Here is a 24,057-nt window from a genome sequence, read left to right on the forward strand (position 1 = left end):
GTAAAGAGCATCTGAAACTCTGCCAGGCCTGTAACAATTATCCAAATGCTAATTGCCACATGCCGAGCCAAGTTATGTGCGTCCATGATTCCAAACCAGATAACAAAAGATAGGTAAGTCAAGGAGTACGTTTGCTTTAGTTTGGCTGTAACTTGAGCTGGGCTTTTGATTAATTATATCTATTTTGCATTCCTCTTGGCATAGATTTAGTTTTGGTTTTCACACTTGCCTTTACCTTTAAACGGAGCGTTCAAATAAAGTTTTTAAAATAATTACAAATACAATAAAAACAGGCACTGCTTTTCCATTTCGGTATTTTATTTAATAATAATAGCAGTCGGCAGTTCATTATGGGAAAAGCATCAATAACTTTACATAAGCCACGGAGTTAATCCAATTGAGCCCGCACTCACCTCGGGGTTATCCAAAGTGTGCCTCAACATAGGCTTGAGTCGGTTTCCTGATTAATTATTGTATCTAACTCGGGCTTGTTAAACCTAATCAACAGTTTTTGTGTTGGACCGATACGCGACCGGAGCCTTGTGATCAGCTTAAGCGACGCTGGACTTCTGCAGCTGCCCGGCCACCGAGTGGTGCGTGTGATGCTGGTGGTGCTAGTGGTGCATGCTGGCCAGAAAGCTGGTTCGGGCTTGCCCAAAACTGGACAGGCTCGGCCTGGATCGGATCGGATCTTGGCATTGCGTGCCAGGCAAATAAGCTGCGGGCGCCACAGTCTGAGTCCGGAGCCGTCCACTTAATCACTGCTATTAATAAATCAACAACTAAATCAATAACAAATTCTAATTAAAATTAGAACCAGACAAGCGTCAAATGCGAGGTGCAAAGTAGAAAGAAATAAAAGACTAATTCGCCGCGCGTTGTTGCTGTTTGTTCGTTCGAATTTCACACAAATCAGCTTTAAATGTCAAAACGCATGTTGCACAAATGCGTCAAATGCCAAAAGCGGGCCACCGGCAATAAATCATCATGCGCAGATTTTTGAGTCGCGCAGCGCTCGCAGTCTGGATACATTTGCCCCGTGAACCCCTCCGCTCGAGCGAGTTGGACCTCAAAAACCTGTTGACAGACATGAAAGCAATTTCTGGTTGCAATCGACCGATTTGTTGACTGCCCTACGGAGTCGAGGGATTAGCCAGATACAGCTATCATGCAAAAGGGATTTAGGGTTCCAACTCCTTGAAAGTTTAACGTTTGAATACTTTATGAGTTTGATACAAGAACCAAAACATTGATATTCAGAAAATCGATTTTGAAAACTTTTATATTAATAATTATTTAAGATATGTTTAAATTAAACCCATTTATTTTCCCAAAACATATAACCTAAGCTATAGGTTACGTTCCACACGACCGAACAAAAATGCCGCCCCAACCAGCTGCATGTAGCGTATCCATAAGCGAACAAATTTAATAAAAATAATATTTGGATTTTTTGTTCGTCGCCACGTTGGACAGCAACAACAGGAGACACTTTGTATTTCAGTTTTTGGTTGCATTAATTATCGCCTTGCCATGAAATATGCGCGCCACGCATGCGCGGATCTCGGGGTATCTATTTTTTGGCCGCGGAGGGGCGAGGAGTATCCGATCCGAAATTGCCGTTTTTATGGCCGGCAGCGCGTGTTCGAGGAGGGCGGGGAGGGGGAGCCTTAACTGACCACCGGCTGTTTGACTGACTGCCTGAGTGACTGTTTACCTGGGCTCCAATTAAATTTAATTCAATAAGCCGGCCGATCAGCGGGCGATACAAATTGTGGATCGCTGCAACTTTCGATGTTTTGCCTAATGAGCAGCGGTACCAGAACAACCGCTGCGGAGTTGCAATATCCAAACTCTGGCCGTCGGCCCATTATTTGACACCACTTGACAGCAGGTTAGCGGACTTCATTTTTTCTTATCGCCCGGTTGTCAACGGGCGGTTAAATGGCGTTCAAATAGGTGCGCCGGGCTCCACTCAATGACAGTGGGAGTGCTGTGCGCCGATATCAGCGCCCATTAACCTGTATCTTAAATTGTTCACGCTTCTCTGCATTCTGAAGCGCCAAAACGTATTCCTAAAACATCGAGTAGGGGTAGGGTAAAGTGTCTTTTTACTAAAATACTATAATAACTATTAGTAATTAAAGGGTAATGTATAAAAGTAAAATTAATCTAAACAACTTTTACGGAGAAAATCCTAATTCCCGATAGTTTTCAGGTTCTTTTCGGTTCAAAAACGCCACCTTTTGACGAAAACAGTTACCAAGGGACAACGAACCAGCTTTTTAGACAACTTTCGAGAATGCGTTAGGAGTGGTGAAAAGCTCTGTTCAGTGAGCTGAAGAGAGCGACAAAGTTGTAGCTTCCTCTGAAAGCTTTTAGGCGAATTCTCTTACTTGGCCGTTTGCCTCTCTTAGCCTTCCGCATTGATAACGATAAGGACCCTTCCCCCAAAAACTTCATTAGCCGCCTAGGGGTAGCCAAATCCCACCTCTAACCCGTCTTAATTGCAGTCATTATGTGCGTACTGGCCAACATTGATATTCTAATGTTGACGGCCATGTTTCAATTTAGTCTTTCGACCGGATTAAGCCACAAAAGCGGGGTTGGATAGAGTCACTGGGCTGATGGGCGATAATAAGCGTATAGTAAATCATAAACGGCTGGATGGTTCGGGCTTTCGGCGCTGCCAAGTGTCGCCTGCGCCACATGACGAGGGGCTTGTGGTCGTGTGGCGTCATCAACAGCCTTCCGCCCCCCGCCGCACACCCTGCTGAATTTCCTATCTCGTCTTTGCATTGCCATTGTGCAAATATTTGCATATTTAAGTTGTTGCTGGTGCTGGCCCTGTTGTTGCCGTGGTAGAGGCTGCCGCAAAAACTCATAAGCGCATTTTAGTGCCCTCCATGTCGCTGTGTGTAATGTGTGTGCCTATGTATGCCGTCCATGTTTGCCAGGTCCTTGCACACAATGCCCGCTGTGTGTGCGTATCCGTCTTGCCGGATGCTTGGATTCACTTCACGCTCCTCTGGCGAAGGTCAAGCGCTCGCATTATGAAGCCGACACCTAATCCCGGGGATCCTTTCCCTGATTGTTTAATTATGTCAGGTGCTAAGAATGTCATTATCGCCACACCGCATCCTCTTCGGCACATTGAACACGGTGCGTATGCTCAGCCCCTTAAAGAGCGCTGGTCGAAGCATCGGTTCGTGGCAGAAAAAGGGCAGAGCTTTCTTGTTTTTATACCATTATATTCATTGTATTTTTTTCTTCTAAAATAATTTAAGTTCAACCCATATTGGAACAATGGATGAACATATCACAAAATAACCTAATTTATATTACAAGGGACTATTTGCAAATATGTGAGTAAAATGTATCTTATGCCTTTTTAACCTGGGAGTGAGCGCTCACAAAGGGTATTTACCCAAACAGATTTAGCTTACTTCGCTAATGGGTTAAGCACTGTTGCACCACAGTGCGTATGCTTGATAAAAGCTTGGCTTGCATTTAAAGTAGATACAATGTCTTGCCCCCTCGCACCCCTGCCGACTTAATTAATTTAAATTGTGCGGAGCTTGGGGAAGTGGGGGGAGGAGCTAGGTCCTCGGCTGCTACAGCTGCAATCTGTTTCACTCAGTTTGTGTCTGTCGTTTTTCCCTGTTGTGTTTTTCCCCACCCAACTGCAGCTGTCGTAATGCACTTTTAATGCACCCAGCTCCGAAATCCAGCCAAATCCCGGCTTTTCGGAACCCTTTAAGAGCTCTTCTTGCCCAGGTTAATTACGTTTTTCGGACAGCTCTTATTTGCCGACACAGGATGCCTCTTAATCTTCTTTGTTTGCCCATTGTTGTCTTGGGCTCTAATGATTTGCCTAATTGACTACGTGTAATTACACAAGACCAAGATGAGGAACAGCAATGGGACTCCAGCAAATGGGGAAGTTTTTAAGCCAAATTGGATGCTTTGTTTGCGACACTCCATGCTGTGGCAGCAGTTGCTGCAACAAACTTGAGAAACGTGTTGAGCTGCTTTCTATTTTTCCATTCACCCAGTAGCTCTACTTATTTACCTCTTTCGGTTTTAATGTATTTATTCTTCCCAGCTCGCAAGTGCCCGAGGAATTCAAATGCGAAACGGAAGAACAAGATTGTGAGGATAAAAGAAATGAAGATAGGATGGAGATATAAACAGGAAGGATGTGATGGACTGCTGTGTACTCGAAGGAAAACGATAAGACCAAATATATTTGAAGGACTTTAAAACGAAGAATATGAATAGTATTAAATGCTATACACCTTATTTTAATTGAAGTTTCTTTGTAGGCAAGAAAATAAATCCATTTCGATCAGGTAGGAATATTATTTTGGAAAAATAAGCTAAGGAAAACCAATTACCAATAGAAAGTGCAAGGGCGTTTCAGTTTAACCTGGTTGCGTTTCTATTCCGCTTCTAGAGTCTTATCTTTAAAGAAATATATTACGTTTAACCTTCTCAACCTTCTCATGTTTATCCCACAATTTGTTTTTCCAAGAAAATCCGGCTACCTCGAGATTATGAAGGGAAATGCAAACTGTGGGAGCATCCTCTCAGACAGACAAATGGGCGAAGGGCAGCGTCAGACAGGCACTCGACCTATTTCATTTTGATTCATTTCGCTTCACTTCAGGCCGAATTAAATAAATTGCGTGCAATATAATTTAAAGCTCCGCGTATATGTATGGGCACATCACAGCCGAGTGCCGCGCATCACAGCCGAGTGCAGCTGTGTACAACAACGAAATCCGGAGTGAAGTAATGTACAGGGCAACAACACGCGCATCAATCACGTTTACACTTCATTAATAAATGCCGACATCATTTTGATGTACGACAAAGCATCTAGCATAGGGCCAGAACAGCCAAACAGGCAGTGAAAGTTGGCCACAACTCAGGTACTTTAAAAGTACACGTACACTGAAAAACGCTTATTAAGCAGCATTTATCGGGATTGCTAATTTTTATTTAGAATATTAATAATATTTCTATACTTATATGTAAAATACTTTTATTTAATCCCAAATAAAACAATAAAATGCATTAGATTCAATGGCACTTCCCAAAGTAAACAGTGCAACCGCCTTGCGGCTAAGGTTTTCGTTAATTTTGAACCAGCGTTGACAGAGATCCTCTAAATGAATTATATAGAGGCGGCTGGGAGGCCCACTTAGGATTAGCATTGGTTGGGTGGAATCGAAGGAAAGAAAGGCGACGGTCGAGGAAGAGGAGATGGGGCTGTGACAGCGGCGAAAGGATCCCACTCACAGCTAATTCATAATTTACAGAATAATGGGAAAACGCTGCGTAATTGTTCTTGCTGCCGCCGTGATATCACGAGGCAAGAGGCGGAACTGCCGGAAACGGGAAATAGCATGACGACGCCAGGAGTGCCCGAGACGGCGGAAAGTGGGTGGGGAAAGCGAAAGTGGTTAGTTTCCAGCGCCGCGGTTCCGGACTAAATGAGCCAGAGTCGACGAGCGGCCAAGGAGGAGCGCAACTGAAAACAGCTTTTCCAATTTTCCGCCCCAACTGAGACCAGTAGACACAACCCATTTTAGGGGTCTTCTGGTAATGGATTTCGACTTTCACTTGTGATTCTTCAGCAATGGATGACAACAAAGGCTTGATGGAATGAGAAGATCCCAAAAAGAGAGTAAAGTTATTCAGTGAAAAATGTTTTCGACTGGTAACAGAAAAAAATTTCCATTTGATAAGTAGTGGTTATAAAATTCCACTTTAATGTTTAATGTTTAGGGATTTACTTTATCAATTAATATAACACAAGATAAAGGGATTAAAGGCCAAAACTGCTTTACAAGAGCCCAAATAAAACACCTGAATGAAAGCAAAAACTTAAGATCTTATAAACTTGGAGGTGGCTTGGGATGCACTTAACTATGTATTGTGGTACAAAACTTTATTAAGCGGGCTAAACACTAGTTAGAGGCCTAGCATTTTGAAGAGCAATTCGGAGTTACACAAAAGCTTGACTAAATTTGTGATAAAAAGCTTATTTTATAAATGTTTCCCATGTGAAGGGGAATTAAAATTTTCCACATTCTCGGGACTGTAAATTTCCAACCGCTTTGATTTATTGTCCTCCGCCTGAGGCGTCCCTTTGCCCCCCCTCCGGTGCCATTCACCCCGGGCCCCTGCCCATCGAGGCGTCATGCTAATCCATCTCAAGTGTCAATTCGTGCGTACGAACGAAGTCAGTCAGCGATTCATTCGACCTGCTGATTGAGCACTTTTTCGGCAGCTCCTCGAAGCTGCCTTTGTTCGGGCTCTAAGGCCGTTGTCTTCCCTTCGCTTTGTCTTTCGAGCGGAAAATGCTAATAAATAATGCATGCGTCCTTGTGTATTTTGTCTGGCTGCGGGTTAATGTGCTGTCAATGGTTACAGCGACTCCCCGAACAGCCCCTCCCCTTGGCAACAGTGCAATTGATTTTGCCACGCCCCCGACTGTGGCGCTCCCGCTATGTAAATGTCGCTGTCAACATGCAGGGCAGCGATTGTTCAGGACTGACACACATCCTCGTCCTCGGCCCGCCGCCAGGGTCCCTGAGTACTCCCTGCCAAGATAAACATCTGATAAGTGGCTCGGGCCCGGCCAACTCAGAGAAACGGGCTCGTTCAAAGTGATTTAGTGGCTGCGGTCAAGTGGACCATGATTGACTCGGCTGCATTAAGGGCCCAGCGGAAGATACATGCCTGGGATGGGGCAGGAATTCTGGGAATCTCGAAATGAAAACTCCCCGGGGAATCGGGCAGGATATGCAAATTCTCCTTTTGTAATGAAAGACAGTACATTTTATAGCCAGTGTAATTTTTCCACATGTCAAACTTTCCGTGCCGTATAATAATTTAGGTATAAGCATTGTAAGGCCTTTACAAGCACTTTCATATTTTATCATCACATTTACATTCTATTGACCCGAATTCAAGTTGTCTTCTGATATTCTAATCTCCCGTTTTCACAATTTCTGATTTCTTGAATTGGCTTTCAAATAAACCTATCAAAAAAGCAAACAACTGACTTTTCAAGCAAGGTTGATTGGTGCACAGCTTGGGCAACTTCTAAATATTTCAATTAAATATATCCGAACAGTGCATTTAGTAAATTAAAGTCGAGCAATCCTTTTTCATGAATTCAAAAATGCAATTTGTGGTGCCAAAATATTTTACTGCAAATAGTAACTCCAGCCTACGCCAACCCGTTCCTTCCCCCACTTCTCTGGGCTGCACAGAGGCTTCTATTTTGCCACAGCGAAAGGAAATATATGTAGGGCTCACTCAGAAATTGGTCCTCAATGGCACATAAAAATAATTCGCGTCGTAGACAGTTTGCTGGCACATGAGCGGCCCAAAAAAGGGCCGTCGGTGAAGGCAAGAAGACATCACGCATACGCACTGGTGACGGGCAGACAACCATAATGAGATGTCAGCGCCGACTATCAAGTGGCCGCAGTGGTGGGCCGGGCTGCTTGGACCCCAGCGACCGGCTTCAAGTGCTGTCCAAGACAGGACGAGAATGAGGGCGAGGTCCGTGGAGGACTCTGAGGAGGAGGCGGGACGATTTCCATGCAAACAAGCGTCGACGTGCTCAACATTTTTTAAGCCGTAATGAGCAGCAACAACGAATGCTGGGGCGTGACTCTTGAGAGGAACTGCACACGCATAAATCGTATCCTGGACCAAGGGCTGCTCCGGCAGCTACGGACTAATTTTCAGTCCTGCAAACCGTCCTTAATGATGACAAATGCGCGTGTCGCCCCCGCCCGGCATCGTCGTCGTCATCATGACAATGATGATTGCGACTTACGACAAAGGAGTTGTGCCAAAAGGATAATGCTTAAATAAATTGCTCGACATTTCCCTAGCTTAGACGCGCAAGAAATGTTATTGAAATTGTAAATTATGTCAAGGACGCGAGGGCGAGCAAGGAAATCCCCAGGCTTAAGGCGTTTCCCCGGCACCTCGCTCCATTGATGAGATGTCCTGGCTCCCGGGGGACCATTGCCGGACAGATGACAGTTAAAGAGTAAAAGTCATTGGCGTCTAAGGCAGCCGGCAAAGTTGGCAGGAATTACCGAAAGTACTATAATTGACGGGCGTAAAAGTTTTGTGCGCCGAAAAAGAAAACGAAAAGTTTTGATTGCCTTCAGCTCGGCTTAATGAGCAAGTTCGTTGACATCCTGGGCCGTGTTATAACTTGCCAGACCGCGACGTTGTTTAATAATTAAAAATAAAGCCGCAACTCATGCCGCGCCGGGTCATTTGCATGCTTATCCATGGACATAAATCAGGGGGAATGGGCGCTGGTTAATGCACGTACTGCAGCCAGACATGCGATGGGGTCAAAGTGGGAGGAAAACGCCAGCCTGAGTCAGAAATATTTCGGTAAATAATCCGAGTTCTTGGAGGACCTCGGCCAACCCCAAAGAAACCAATTAAGCGGCTCTTTCAATTGCAAAGTGACGGCGAACTGGGCAAACTGTCGCCACAACTCAATGGCACTCGCATTTGCCATGGCCAGGAAACCACACGGCCACGCCCCCGGCTCATCCGGCGCCCACCTTCGATTGCCAGCAACCGAACAACAGTTGCCACAATGCCGGGGCTAAGCAGCAACAATTGCTGGCCAATTGTATGGCCTCGCTCGAGGAGCTGGAGGCAGAGGCGGAGGGGGGGGGGGGGGGGAAATCCTGAAAGACGTTATCCTGTTTCAGGACCCCCCTTTGCAATCACAAATGTTAATCCCGTTGCTGGCTCCCCAGGCTCGGAGCACCCAAGGGATTGGAGCCTTCAGCTGCAAACGGTGAGCGGATTCTGTTCTGTTTGGAATTTCATATTTCGAATTTAGCCAGACACGGAAAGCCTTGGCAGGAACCTGCACACTGCACACTGCAAGCTGCACACACATAAATCAATATTTGCCGAGGGGAATATTTAAAGGCAATCGGCCGACACTTTGCCACTTTGTTGCACTTGCAATCGGAGCCTAGCATGAAAATTGTCCAAATTGAATTGCCGGCCAGGAGATGCCGATAGCAGAGATAAGGCCCCATCCCAAGCTATCGATTTTCCCATAGTAAAAGAGACCTATTAATTTCATCGAGAGGCTTTTAAAGCTGACTAAAAAGAGCTCTGCTTGCCAAGCACTTACGGGCTGAGTTATGTGCCAAAATCTAATTAATGCTTAAACCTGTCAAATATTCATCCTTGTTATAAAAACAAAAAGTGAATATTTTAGTAGCGCAAATTAAATGCGTATCTATTCCCTGCAATTCGTTTGTTCAAAGAGACGCAGAATTATGTTACTGATGGAATTACGCTTAAGTCATAGTTATTCAATCAGCATTCGTATGGTTTCACGCTCATATTTGTCTTAATTAAAATTAGTCTCGCTTAGTTTCGATTAAAGTCAAGTGCCCTATTTCAAGACCTCGTCCGAAACAAAGGGCATCCCAAGTCCTCTCAACTTTTCCTTTGCCGTTCCCTTCATACACTTTCTCGCATTTCTCCCGGCTCTCCTTTCCTGAATTGGCATGCAATATAAAAGTTTTATTAAGGACCATGGCCTGCAAAGCTGCCAGCTGCAATCGGAGTGTTATTTTGATGCCCCTCGACTGCGACTCGGTCACAGTCGCCCGGAGTGTGACAGCCGGAGCCAGCTGATGCTACGTGAGGAATGCGGAGATCCGCGCCGCACTCATCTCTTAAATCACAGCCAGTCCCCTTGACTTTACGAGTGGGGGGGTGGCCGGGCGACTTTATGTATTAATGCACTTAAAAGTCCTGGGCACGAGCATAAGGGCTGTGAGAGAGTGTTAAAGAGCTGCCAGGTACTTGGCAGCAATTCACCTGGCATGCGGGGAATACGTATACAGTGCTCCGCCTTTAAGCTTTATTGGGTTAATTCTAAAGCGAACGCTGTGGAACAGGAAGTACAGGACACGCAGAGAAAAGGATGAAACTTAACTTCGGGTCAAAATTAAACAGAAATGGAAATAAACGTGGAGAACGCAACATTAGAAAGAGGTCGACTTCTATATCCGTGAAATATATAATAATCAAAAAATAATACAATTTTAAAATATATTTAATACAAGTTTGAAAGGCAAGGTAGCATACTTACGTTTAAAATTGCGTTGCATACTTTTAGACACTTTGTAAGTAATTTCTTTGGTATACACAAGTGTGTATATACTTTTCGGCTCGAAACAAAGCAGTGAAACATAAGAAACCTTTTCTCTGTGTAGCAACCCGAAAACAACTGCTGCCGGCAGCGGGTAAACATTCAGCAGCCACAGTAACAAGCTCGAGAATACTATATTTTTGCTCCTAATTAGTTTGCCTCAAGTGCCCTGCCCCCTGCCTGCCCTCCGCTCGACCCACAGTCCTGGCGCACACACATTTTCGGTACTCCCCATGTCGCTGGTTATAAAATAAAAATTAATTATTTACCAGGCAGCGAAAAGTTCTCATTTTTTGTGGGCATTTTCCCATATTTTCCGCATGCGAAATGAGCTCACATTTTGTGATTCTATTAAGTGCACTTTTCGTACAACAGTCGCATTGTAAATTAATCAAAAATTGTACGAGTTCAGTTCGCTTGCATTTCAAATGCGATTCGATTCAGCTGGCATCGGGCATTAATTTATTGATGTGCTGCGAGATCACGGCGACTTTTTGATTATTTATGCGTACGATTCGATTCAGTCCGTATGTGCGGGTGAACGGCAGCAAGTGGGTGAAATCCGGAATCCAGGGCCCAGATGTAATCATGGACTCGCTGAGGCGTCTCCTGGTCAGCCGGGGTTTTGGTTAGTCGCCTGCTTAAAAAGCAAACAACATTCCCATGCACTTCGCAGCACAGAAATCAAGGACACTGAGGGACTAAGGGGAGCAGAGGGATCTGGAGGGGCGAAGGAAGGTCGAATATCCTTCCTCGGCTTCCGCCAGGTCCTTTGCGGGCCTTTGGTCCATATGCTCACTAGGCCGACGGGCGAAAAAGCCCAGTGAGTGAGTGAGTTTCTCTTCACGCATGACTTACTGCCCAAGCTGTTTGGTAAGGCATCCAAATACAGGATGGTTTTAGATAATGATAAATAATAATTTTAAGCAACAAAATTGTTCTTACAAGATGTTTATTTTGTAAACCTATCTGAAAATTTAAAAAAATATATGTGGGATTTTATGCTAAATTATTTTGATTAATTATTATTAAAACAGTTTCGAAAATTGCAAGCTTACCAATTAGTTTAGAAAATCTTTCAACCTATTAGAACCTATTGACTAATTGACAGAATGATAAATTTAAAATCTAGTCTCGTTATAAAATAAAGCACCCTGTACAAGTCCGCACCCCGTATCCAAGCGGCACTAAGATAACTCAAACGCTGAGGCCTTTTGATCGAAAGATTTCCCTAATCGCTTCATTGGTCAGTGCTTGTCTGCCTAATAACCCACATATCATTAAAGACACTCAGCTGGCAGCTAAACCGCAGGATAACGACTGACCATCCCTGCTTTAACCGGCCCACATACCACTCGCTCTGTTTTGAGCTAAATGAGTTTGCAAACAAATCAAATCAAAATCATTGCCCACATTTGACCAGTCGAGTTCTGAGCAAGGGATAAATAAATAAATAAGTAATTGAGTGCAGTCAACAATAAAAATGAATTTTTGTTTATCTGGTCTTGTGAGTCTGATTACAGTTGAAACACAAACAAGTGTAGATGTGTGCCAGTGTTATCCAGAACATGGATATGGGAAAAATAATAGAAAAAACCCGAAGACGGAGAGGGGAAAGGTCCTGGGGGCAAAGCAGTTGCCACAAAAGTTGCCAACGAGGAGAACGTTGAGCGGAAGAAGACAACTTTGCTGCCGCGCTGGAATCCCCCAGTAAGCCACTCCACATCCCTTTTTGGCCCACTAAGTGCGCTGTGTGGCCCACTGATGGAGCACTCGCCTCGTTTTGGCCATAAACTTTTTAAAGTTCGCAATTCAATTTCAATTTGCCCGGCCAACGTGTGCATCAGGACCTGGCTCCAGAGGAAATGGGAATAGGAACCATCAAAGGTCGCATGTATACAAATCCATGGATTTTTTCAAGCACACATCTATACAAATATCGCACGAATAGTAATAATAATAACAGCTACAGCAGCTGCAGTGGAATCAGCTTTCCGAACACGTAGCAAGTGTGCGGGGGCGGGAGGGGTTAGGGCCACGTTAGTGGGGATGAAGTGCCGAGTGAGGGCCATCAAAATCGTTGACCAGCGCATAAATTTGATTTGTGTTCCATAAAACAGAGGGAGCAGCAAAAAAGCTACGTATACGCAGCGTGTGACAGCGAAATGAAGATTGATTCCGGATGGGTGGAGCGAGATGCGAAAAGGAGCTTGTCCTTTTTATGGGACTTCGTTGGATTTTTATTGTTTTGTTCACTTTGTAATTAATTTTGCCATAATTTGGCTTAGATAACGTTTTGAAGGTTTACAGAAAACTTTGATTCTAGTATTTTAGTTATGCGCATGTACAGCAGTTTAATTTCCCTTTCAGCTTTACTGAATGGGCTTGTTGAAGATAAACAGAACTGCACTTGCCTCTGGACTCTCAGCGTTACTTCTCTAAAAATAATCCCCGAGCAACCAGTGAGACCCCATTCTACACACTTTTGCAATCTGAATATTTCCAGGCATTCCGCGCATTTTCATGTTCGAACAGAAAGCACCAAAACTTGCCTGCATCTCATTCCATCCGTCCATTCCGCCTTTCAATTACGCGGCGCCAAGTTTAGTAGATTTTTATCAGCGCAAAGAGAAGGAAAGTGGAGCAAAACTGCGGGCAGGGCAATAAACAAGCTAAAGCCCGAGCAGCCAGCACCGCACTAACTTGGCCGGCACGCCCCTGAAGCCCGATTCTCTAGCGTGTGCGATGGCAATGATGTCCTCCGTAGGGCGACACACCCAGCAGGGCCGCGTCAGCGCTCCCAGATCACATCCCTTTTTCCGTTTGCAGCGCGCCCACAACAAGTTGGTCGAGTTAAAATTGAAAAAAGTGGAAAGTGTAGGGCAGAAAGTTTTTCTTTGTCGCGTAGATTTTCAGATAAATTGCGGGAGACTGGCAAAGCAGAGCTGTCCATGGACATTTATGAACTAAGCCCCGATAAAGGCATTGGCCGGGCGAGGAGGGACTGCGGAGGAGTCAAGAGGGGCCCGGGGCCACAAATTATGCAGAGTGCTAGCAGTTGCAGCCACGTGATAAGCTCAGGCACAAACTGGTTTCCCCTCCACCTTGCCAAGCTTGCCAAACAACGCTCGCAGTGGTGCCTGCTTATTGGGGACTATCCCCCTTGTCCAGGTGGTAAATTCAATAAGCACTTCGCTAAGTGCCGGGCAAGTCGCGCCCCCATTGTGCGTGGAAAGTTTTCCGCTGCTCGCTGCAGTCGGGCGATTTCCCGCACTGCAATTTCACATCCAGAAGTTTGCCCTAAATTAAATTTACACGGGCACGAAAAGAAGCGACGGAGCAGGAGAGTGGTAATGAATGCCCGAGCAACGGCAGCATCGAGAGTAACAATAACAAGGACCGCCACATCCTTGGCACGTTTCATTCAGGTTCAAGGCGCCACAGAAAAAGCCATAAAATGTACCCAAAAAAGGCAACGTAGCCGGCCATAAAAAATATCACCTGCTGTGTTATTGTTTTTCGGTTCTGGGCGCATTTTTGCTTTTCCTTCTCCCGCACTGGCCACGGCAATTTCCTTAGGGTTTTCCAGCTGGCTCGGGACCTGAATGAAAGTCGCCGATGATTGCCATAATAATTTATATCGAGGCTGTCGGTGCGAAGGTCGTGGATGTGGATGCTTTGGTAAATTGATAAGAATATTGCTTATGCTGGCGGGCCCTGGAGTGCGCATACGCTGCGTATGCGCTACTCGCAGGCTATGATTGATGATGCTACTACAATTTCAATTAGGTTGCGGTCTGCCCAGTGGAGAGATGAACTCCCGTCATGCACGATATTTTTATCTACCCATTGACGTCGGGTTATATATGGTTTGCGGTAGGGATGCAAATGAATTGGGAAAAAATTTAAAGTGCGCAGGAGGGCAAACGAGCATTCAATATGCCTTTTGAGCTTTTGAAATGTAAAATATTTCAAATATTCCGGGGCAAACATTGTAACAGCCTTTGCAAAAAAAGTTGTGTTTTTTCGCTTGATTAACTGCGTCAAATTAAAACAGCCCTCCCTCCCTTTATCAGCTTAAGCCCGAACCGTATTTTCAACACCATAGACAATCCATTTAAATAGTGTTTTTGCTCGCTTTGCGAGATGTTGTCACCCGCCACGAAAGGCTTCGGCGTTGTTGGGCCATGAAATGTAAACAATTCTATTTTTTCCCCTTTTCGGGACACCCTTGGCCGGAGGATCCACACGCCAATCTGCTGCTTGTATTTTAAATTAAATTTTTCGTTCTTTCTCTGCAGCTTGGGCAATGGAAATAAACAACAAGTTCGTTATCCCCACTGGCAATTCGGGTGGGTGAGTAGCTGCGGAGTGGTTTGGTTTTCATTCGCTATTCCAGCGATAAAATAAATATGAAGCCGGCAGTGGATTGGGCACACAATAACCGCCGGAATAGATATGGCCACAGAGAGTACACAGAATAGAGCCGAAAGTGTATGGGATAGGACGGCAGTACAGGGAGTGCGGCGGGTTTGGACTTGCTTTCACTTTCATCACTCGCACGTTTCGGCGGGGTAAATGGATGCTCGACGTTTGCGTTTCAATTTCCGTTGATTGAAGTTGCCAAATGACTTGCCAAACACCTGGTCGTGGCGACCAGGCCGAAAACAGGCCCAGATCTTCCCATAGTAGTCGGCGGCTGGCAATCGAGAGCAATCAGCTACGGAAACGACGGCAATTAAGTTGAATGCCAGCGCCATTAAAGATGAGATGGCGCCAGGAGTGGGGGTGGAAATGGATATTTGTTCTGGCCTGTTTTGAAAGTACTTATCCTGTCTGGTCGGCGTGGCGTTTTACGAGCTCCTCAGCTGCCGCCTCGGGCTGCCAGCAAATGTTAAGCTCGAAAACTTTCGGCCTAAGTAGTTTCATTCGATTAACACAGTTTTAGCCACAGAGTTAACTTAGTCGTTGCTCCGGCTTGACTAATAAACTTTTAATTGAATTCTAAGCCATCACTGAAACTAGAAAACCTGCAAAATTTCCCACCCCTTTCCTCGGGCTGGGCCCCGTCATCTTGTAACGACCTTCCGTTATGGCAACATTTCAATTTCCCTGGTCCCGTGTGAAAAATTAATGCCAAATTCGAAACAAATTGCAAAGGCGGTGGCTTGGTGTTGAAAGTGACAACGGTAGTCAGCGACAGGGCCAGGAAGTAAAGGATGCCAACAGGATGTCTAACGATGGCGCAGTTCGACTGTGGGGAACTAATGAGCGGGAGGTGATGGGCTGGCCAGCTACCCTGCTATTTTCTATAAGAACCTACTTTGGCTACGCCCTGCATATTGCATTGCAATGGCACACATTAATTGAATTAAATTGTTTTGGTTTTTGCTTTCAAGTAATTTTGTCGAATACGAGTAAATAAGTCGTAAATGTCTATTAATAAAGTTAAATCAACCTAAAATAATAAAATAAGCATTTTAATCGAAACAACTTTGGACTATTAAAATATTAATTACTGCTTTCGTGAGAGATCACTATTGGACTTTGGCAGTTTAGCTGCTTCTTAGACAAGCTTGGAATGCCATTAAGATCTCTGACAGACAAGCCCCGAAAGCCCTGTATACCCCTGCATCTTTCTGTTTGCCTTGGTGCAAAAACGTTTTTGCCAAAATATGCCCGCAAACCTCAACAGAATTTTCAGACAGGGGCGATGGAGTTAGTGGCGAATCCACTTGTTCACTCTCCACCCGAAAAAAGCCAACATCCACAGCCGAATAATGTATGGATGTGCGTGGGTCCAAAGGCGGGGTTCCGTTCGGTTGGGTTTGGTTTTGTGAGGTTGGGCTTTGGTAAGGGGGCCTAGCGCAGTCTGCTGGTGGCATTCGGTGGCAGAGCAGAAAATCAATGTAGCCGGCAACAACAGCATTGGCAGGACAAACAGGAGCGGGACATCTTGTCAGGGCCGTCACCTCGTGCCTCAGGAATGTTTTCCGCCCACAAGCCGACTTGTTTCCTTGTTTCCTGCAAGGAACCGCCCTCCCCCCTGCCCCACGAGCAATTTAAATTTATAAGCGCTAATATTGTCAAAGCGGAGCGCAACAAAGAATTCCACTCGGAGTCCTTCCGCAGGATCAGCGCTTTGCATTGTTATCCCTGCCTTGTCCCTAGCCTGGCATTTTTCCACAGCAGCCAGCTTTTGTCGGGGGACATAAATTAAATGGCCAAGCAATAAAAACCAAATCAATTTGAGCGTGAAATCGATTTTCATTTTCTCCCACTCGCTTGTTGCTCGCCGCCCAGGCTGCCGGGGACTGCAAGGACTGGCAGGACTGCAGGGACTGAAAGGACTGTAAGGACCTCCAGTGCCAATCGATAAATTCCCAATTGCAACAGGTACGACTGGCCGGAGGAAAGCAACTAAATCAACGACTCTGTCATGGTAATGGCGCTGGCCAACCGCTGCCCGCTGCCCAACCCAATGGCACCGTCGTTTACTGCCCTGATTAATGACCTTCTGCGGAATGGATCGGCGGATGGAAGGTGCGGAATGCGCCCTGGGATCGGGATTGGATTTGTGCTCTACTCCCTTGCGCTTTTAGTTGCTTTAAGCTGCAATCAAGGTGCAAAAGTCCTCGATTCGATTACCTGTGCGTTGGCGTTGATTGTGGAATACCCTTGAGCGCAAAGCTGCCCCACTAAGTTGCGAATAATATACCTAGTTGGCCAAACCATCCCCAAACCTTGAGAATAAATGGCTCAAATTTCGGTTTTTAGCTGCACTATATAATCAAGAAAATATACCTCAAGCATTTTTGTTATTTGCACGACTAAAAAACATTTTGTTAGCTTAAAATGAATATAAAATAATAATATAATAGGCACTCAATAAGTAGTAATTAATTCTCGAATTCCTAAGAGGTTGGTACAAACACAAAATAACATTTAACTCGCTTTTAAAATATGTCTTCGTGTGTTGCAGCTCATTTAATAAGAGGGAAGTAGCTAAAGCAAGAGCGACCTAAGTTCTTCGTCTGGCTGGGAAATCTCCGTTGTCATTATTTTTAATTTGCGCATCTATGACATCAGTCAGCCTGGACTGCCAGGGAGGGCGGCCTGCTGCAGGACCTGAGCCCAAGCCACCGCCAGGACCTGGTGCTGCAGACTGCCCTGCCTTTCCCACACTGGCAGCGTTGACAAAGCAATTTCCGCCAACTGCAAAGTACACAAGAAGACATCGACGACGAGTGAAATAGAACCAAGGGGGCGAGGCAAGGCGACAGGAGGCAGGAGGCTGGACGAAGTACGAGGGGCTTGGGAAGTTAGGCTGTGTTTCCTGTCGGTTGCAAGGGCTGCTGCTCACTTGTATGGCAGCTTCCGCCGCTGCCGCTTGTGCATACATAATCAACAATTAAAGATTAAAACGCCACAGACAAAGTTGGCTGCAGGCTGGCTTATTAATAAAAGGTCCTGGGAGTGACGCACATGTTGCCAAGTCGGCCGGACTTGGGAATTCCTTCAATTTTCCTTAGCTCTCCTGCTGGTGACACTTTTAATTGCATTAGGCCCTGTGGAAATTGCAAGGAAGCAGCCCGAGTCCCTTTGCACTCCTCCCCTCCGTTTTCAAGTTTTAATTGATGGCTCGTAGCTGAGGCATTGCAACCAAGGCCTTTTCTTTTCGCATTTCCTTTGAGAGTTGCACTGATTGTCTGGCCATAAATAAAACCAGCCTGGCATCATTAAAAAATGCTAAGTGAAACGTGTGCTGACGACACTGATACGTCGATCCAGATACATTTCATCATCGCGTCATGGTCGCCTCAATTAAAAAATATTTATGTCTGCTCGCTCTTTAAATTCCACTTGGCAACGCAGAGCAGAAAGTTCGATATCAAACGATTTGCATATAGCCCATGATTTTGCGAGGCTTTTCGGGGCACAACGCCCACGCACACTCACAAGAAAAGCGAGGAGAAATCCTCTCCAGTCAGCGGAATCTGTGTACGAATTCGCCTCCTGGGACTTGGGCGGACTCAAAGTTGCGTGCCGTATCAAAGTTATCTTTTCGGCATCTCACTGGGGAAAGTGGGGCGCAAGGGTGGACCAGTAAGACACACTAAACACCTCGGCACGTGAGTTTCCAATTTCGGCGACAATTGCTATGCCAACACACGTCTGCCCAGGTAAAGCATCCAATTTAATTGAATAAGAAATGGCTGCGAAGGCATCCGCTCAATCAATATTTGCCATCAGGTATTGTTCTTGGAGTTTAAGTACAATCCTGACTTCAATGGAAGAGCTGAAAGGTATTTTTGCCCTTAGGTTTTTTTTATTCAGGTTATTTTTATTCAAGTTGGAAATTGTTAAGGAACAAAAACTTATGTAGTTACTGCACGAGGTAAAAGATTGAGAAGCGTGATGATTCCTCTCTTCGCTCCAATAGTTCCAAGTTGTTGAAATGTTTATTTGAAATTATCTTTTTATCAATACCGATCGACTTTTCAACAAATTAACTGGTATCAGATAGTCGAGTACTCAACAATTGCGATTCTTCTTGTTTTGTGTATGACTTGCTATACATTTCTTTAATGTGGAATCAAGTTTCTAGGAGACCACATATCTTTGTGTAAGGGGTAAGCAATATATCTTTGGAATTAAATACAATTCACCTTACAGACAGTGTGTGCGCATTCTGTAACACTTAAATTCACAATTTTTCCGGCAAGACTTTCCCAACAGCCCTTTCCAGCTGCTATAAACAGCTTATTAAATTGCAATCAATCTTTCTCCAGACAAAGACACACAAGACGAAGACACGTCAGCGGCGGTTCACATCGAATTACCGATTTTACTGACAGGGCGGTTGCAAATCGATAAGGAAAGCGAAAACAAAATCGAACGAGAGCGAAGGAAACACCTGGCCAATGCCAAGCGATGACCTTGCACCCAATGTCAGATGAGCGGTGGGGGAGGAAATGGGGGTTGCATATGAAACAGGGGAAGAAATGCCGAAATAACACATTTGCCATGCATGCCTTCGCACTCTGCACAGACACTTGTTGACCTCGTAATTGCTTTTGCTATTCCACCTTTGATGCACACGGGAAAATGGAAAGGTTAAGTTCGTATTTCGCATAAAAATTCCCCACATTTTACCTAATACTTAACATGTTGTATTCCCTCAAAATCTGACTGACACTATACAGTCGTAAATTATTTATCACATAAAGAAAAACATGTTTTGTCCTGTAATTTAAAACATTGTAAGTTGAATAAGAGCACGCTGCAAGGCATTTCTCATCCAAAAGTCTCAGAGATAAGTGCTAAACGACGACGTTATATTTTTTACAAAATACTTTCGGAAACCTTTAAAAGTGATTTCCTATCCACAGTCTATTTTATACCCATTACTCGCAATGTAGGGTATATTGAAGAGGTAAAAGGGGATTTCGCGCTACAAATTTTAACTGCAGGTATTCTTTCGTCCATACCTATAAGGTGACCCAAAAGAATCCCGCCCACATCGCCATATACTGAAATTGCGGGCAGTTGGCGCTTCTTAATCTTGCTTTACTGCTTGTATATCTCCTTGTCCGCTTAGCTTCCTTTAGCTGGGAGCCTGGTATCTAAAAGGCAAGGGACTCGGCCCCTTTCTTAATCCTAATCTTTTTGAAGGCAAAGGCTTCAACTTACCGATTGTGTAGGTGGCACCATCCACCGTGAATGTGGCCGCTTTGCATTTGTTGAAGAACCGCGAGGCGAAGTCCAGAGCTGAATTTTTTAAGCTCGACGATACGCGACGGATGGGTGAGTCCGGACAGGAAGTGGGGGGATGACGCTCAGCCGACACCTGGTGGTGCAGCACCTGCTGCTGGCTGGCCACCCCGCTGGCCACCGTGTTGTCCGAGGTCAGCCGTGCCGTGAGCACCGCGGGCACTGGCGCAGGTGCACCCGGAGTGGATCCTGGCGCAGGAACAGGACCTCTGCCCGTCACAGGTGTGGCCGTCCCGGGGGCCAGGCGGCGTGGCGCGTTCGAAAGATTCAAATTGGACATTTTGCACACTCGCGCGTCGCGTTTCCTTTTTTGCTGAGTGGATTTATCTTTATCGCAGGTCACTTGATAACACTCATTTTGCTGGGCACTGAACAAAGGTTCGGGTTTTAATTTGCCACCCGCTCATCCGAAAAAATGCGCTATAAGGGTGATCTGGCCTTGGTCAAGCCAATTTGCTGCAATTAACGTTTGGAAATTGAAGGCTAAACGAAAAATCCCTTGCCTTGGGCGCGGATTGCATGTGAACACATCGTTCGGCAGCCAACTTTTACAAAATGGTTATTTCTTTGCGAGTTCTCCAACACTTTTTTGGACAAACTATTGACTTCTTAACCTTCATCTCTTTTCTTCACATAAAAGAAAAATATTTTACTCCCAGAACTACGCTTCTTTGCGAATTCCTCAAATTGCCATTTTTATTGTAGAAGTTTAAGTACGGGATTACACATTTCTGTTTTCACAGCAGGAAAAATTTGTGGAGTCGCCACAGGCATGCCAGCAAAATCCAATTTCAATTTGAAACGTTTAATTGAGCAATAAAAAACGTCCGAATGTCTCATTACGAAAGTTAATTTAAATTTCGAAAATATTTTCCCGGAACCGCAGCTCAGCAATTTGTATCTCTGTGTAGATATGTGGATGCTTGGGCGTACCAACAGCAGGTCTGCATGAATTTATCGGCCAACCCCATTTTCCGGCAGTTCAGCCGTTTGCAGTTTCAATTTGCTTTCACCCAAAATTTAAGCAAAACTGCAATTACAACTGTGAGTGTGCGAAAAGCAAAATCCTGCAAAATTACTGTCCAGATACAAACATGTGTCGAATGCCACCGAAAGCAAGCAAAGCGGCAACGATTGTGATGATGATGATGGAGATGAAGATTGCAGTCAATAAAAGCGGAATTACCCAGGTTGAACCGAGGTTTCGGGGGTGGTGAGGTGGGCGTGGCACAGGTTAACCGGATGCTAAGAGGGGTTAAGTGGGGCGTGGGGCCCCGGGGGAATTGCCGGTACTTTGGCATTGAGTTGATGACTTTGCCGCTGTCTCTGGCATATTTCTGGTCCTCTAAAGTGCGACGAATTAAAGTAAATTGCTTGGAAATAATCACATCCAACGCCGCGCACACAGGCCTAGATACACACAGGCAGGCAGGCGAAACAGCACAAGCGCCAGACAATGAGTAGCTGGCTTTCTGCGGCTAAATTGCCACCGGTTCCTGCCCTCGCCTATCAGCCAGCGTTTTGTGATAATGGCATTCAAATGTATACATTAGAGGTTTTGCTGTTTTTCCCGCTTATCGCGCTGCGGAAAAGGCGCCGGGAACTGCCACATCAAATACCACAAACAAAAACCAGGGACAAACAATGGCCATAAAAACGAATTCTAGCCCAGATGGGTCACTATCCATGGAATGTGCGTTGTTAATGACAGAGTGCTGGCTTAATTCGCTACACTTAAGCTCCATTCAAAAGGGTTTTAATCGGCGAACAGCGGCCAAACCTTCAGCTGCGCACAAATCATAATCCCCATAAAAACCACTCAACTTTCTATTCTGCTGTATCATTCGTTTGAAGGTCCTTGTTTATGTCCTGTCAACACCCTAAAGATGGACTCAATGTCTCGATTCTGCCAAAAAAGAGGACTGCCAGACTTGAATATGGATTTTCATGGCCGTGTGTTTTACTTTATATTTCAGTACCCAAAAAAAAAAAAAGGGGGTATATCATAAATCTTGTTTCGGCTTTAATGTAAACTTTTCTCCACTGATGCTTATATTTCTGCTTTAAAGTGTTAAATTGAATAGATGGAATAAATTTCTGTTTCCACTCAAACTGATATCTACAAATATCTATTTTCGGCGTGTATTTCAAGTTTTAGTGTGTGCTTTCCAGCGCTTTCACTTAACTTTTTGTTCACTGGGCCCTACTAATTAATACCTCTGGGCGTTCGTCATGCATAGGTGTGCGTGCTGTGTGTGTAAGGGTGAGAGTGTGCGGGTGTGCGACTGTGTGTGGGTGTGTGCGGCCATGTTTGCAGATAAATTGCGATGCTCAGTGGCTCGGATAAGCAGACCGGCTTTAATTTGGTAAATTAATTCTGAAATATTTAGGTCGCAAATATCCAGCCCCCGTGGACACACGGCCCCACCCCGCGAAAACCCAACCCCCTCACAAGGTCACGGCACGAGAAAACCCGTCGCAGATAAAAGGCTGAGCTATGTATATATCGAACAAGGAGCGCACAAAAAACGGAGCGGCGGCCGGCTCAAACTACAGGGAATGTTGAAAATTTAAGGATTGCAGGATGTAGGGATACACAGGGCGGCTGTTGGCATCATCCTTTGATTTGCGCCGAGTATAATCAACTCAGTTGGAAACGTTTTCGCGTTGAGACTGAAAAGGAAACTGCCGGAAAAGCAGATAAACCATACCAATCCACCAGGCTCGAAAATAAAAGAGAAGAATAACCCGCAATGGACAAAGGCAAATTGTTGAGGCCGGGCCCAGAAAAGTGTGTGTATATTTGTGTGCGGACATAAATAAAAATAAAGGGCCAGCAAATATAAACTTTGGGTAAATGTTGCGGCTTAAGGACAACAATTGGCTGCTCACTTGCCTGCACTGGGCAACAGGGCCAGCTGAAACTTTTGAACTCCTAATGAAAATTAATCAAAAGTGTTGTGCGGCCTGTTCTGCCTAAATGCGATCAAAGACCAATGCAAATTGGTTTAGTTCTTCGTGTTTTGTTTGCGCACTTGTTCCGTGTTGCTTAGTGTAGTTTTTGAGTTTTTATTTCCTCGAACATCCGCCCCCGCAAGAGTCCGCCAGAGTCCGCCCAACACCTGTAAAGGGTTCCTAACCCCGGTTAGATTGACTAAGCAAAAGGGTCCCGGGTCAGGCCAGCGCCAGCGGGTTTTGGAGCGGAGTTTTTCAGTTGTTTCAGGTCGGTGGGTCATATCATGGCCGTCGAGTTAAGTGTTAATCCGCTTTTGTTATTGTTTGGCACACGGCAGGAGTTAGGTCGAGGATCAGGTGTCCTTCGCCGGAGGTGCTACGCCTTTTCTCTCTTTCAGGCTGCATAATTGTTAATTTAAAATGTGTTTAATGTAAAGTTTAGCTGTCCTCGTGCCCTAATTGCTGGGACCTTCTAGCCCTCGCCAGTCGAGCATAAAACTGTTAATTTATCGGGGACGAGCAGGACAAAGCCAACAAATTGCTGTGCAAATATTTGCTGCTGGCCAGCGATTTGTTGTGGCTTCCATTACGGGCAGCCGTCTCGACCAGGAGGGCAACAGGTTCTGAACGGGCCCAGAGCAACAAGTTGACTTGGCCAACCAATCCACTCCCAGCGCAGTTTTCCCTCTTTCACCCGAATATATGTATGTATTTTTTAGCAATTTCCTGAGTAATTAAAATTGCCACTTGAATCACTTTTAGCCAGCAACTTCACTCGATGGCACCGAACTATGCATACACACTGGGCCAAGACGAACCGAGGGACGACAACTTCGAGCGCGCTTCGGAAGTGGCCAAGTCGCGTTGCAGGCACTTCCTGTGGCTCTGGCTGGGCGTATTACCTTCCGGCAAACGTGTTGCCAATCAACTGACTGGCTGCAAATCATGTCCTTGCCTCAGCTGGCTGTGGCTCCTCCGCAGGAAGAGCGGCGAGTCAAGAGCGGAAGCTCTCCGGCAAGAGCGTCCGTCAGCGCTGATGAAAGCTCCGGGAAAACCAAGAGAGGACGTCCGCCAGGGAAGAGAGCGTGGCA

The 24,057-nt window shown here is 45.4% G+C and overlaps 1 protein-coding gene across 3 annotated transcripts in view; it reads right to left on the reverse strand.

The window, feature by feature from the left end:
- LOC108033606 (dual specificity calcium/calmodulin-dependent 3',5'-cyclic nucleotide phosphodiesterase 1) overlaps positions 1-20,329 on the reverse strand; it is an 87,012-nt gene extending 66,683 nt beyond the window's left edge. For all 3 annotated transcript variants that reach the window (XM_050885330.1, XM_050885327.1, XM_050885326.1), the window contains exon 1: positions 19,931-20,329. In XM_050885330.1, the coding sequence (XP_050741287.1) occupies positions 19,931-20,291 (361 nt within the window). In that variant the 5' untranslated portion in view covers positions 20,292-20,329. The remainder of the gene's footprint in view (positions 1-19,930) is intronic.
- Between the last annotated feature and the right edge of the window lie 3,728 nt (positions 20,330-24,057).

The sequence above is a fragment of the Drosophila biarmipes genome, chromosome 2L (assembly GCF_025231255.1).
Source record: "Drosophila biarmipes strain raj3 chromosome 2L, RU_DBia_V1.1, whole genome shotgun sequence".
Lineage (NCBI taxonomy): Eukaryota > Metazoa > Arthropoda > Insecta > Diptera > Drosophilidae > Drosophila > Drosophila biarmipes.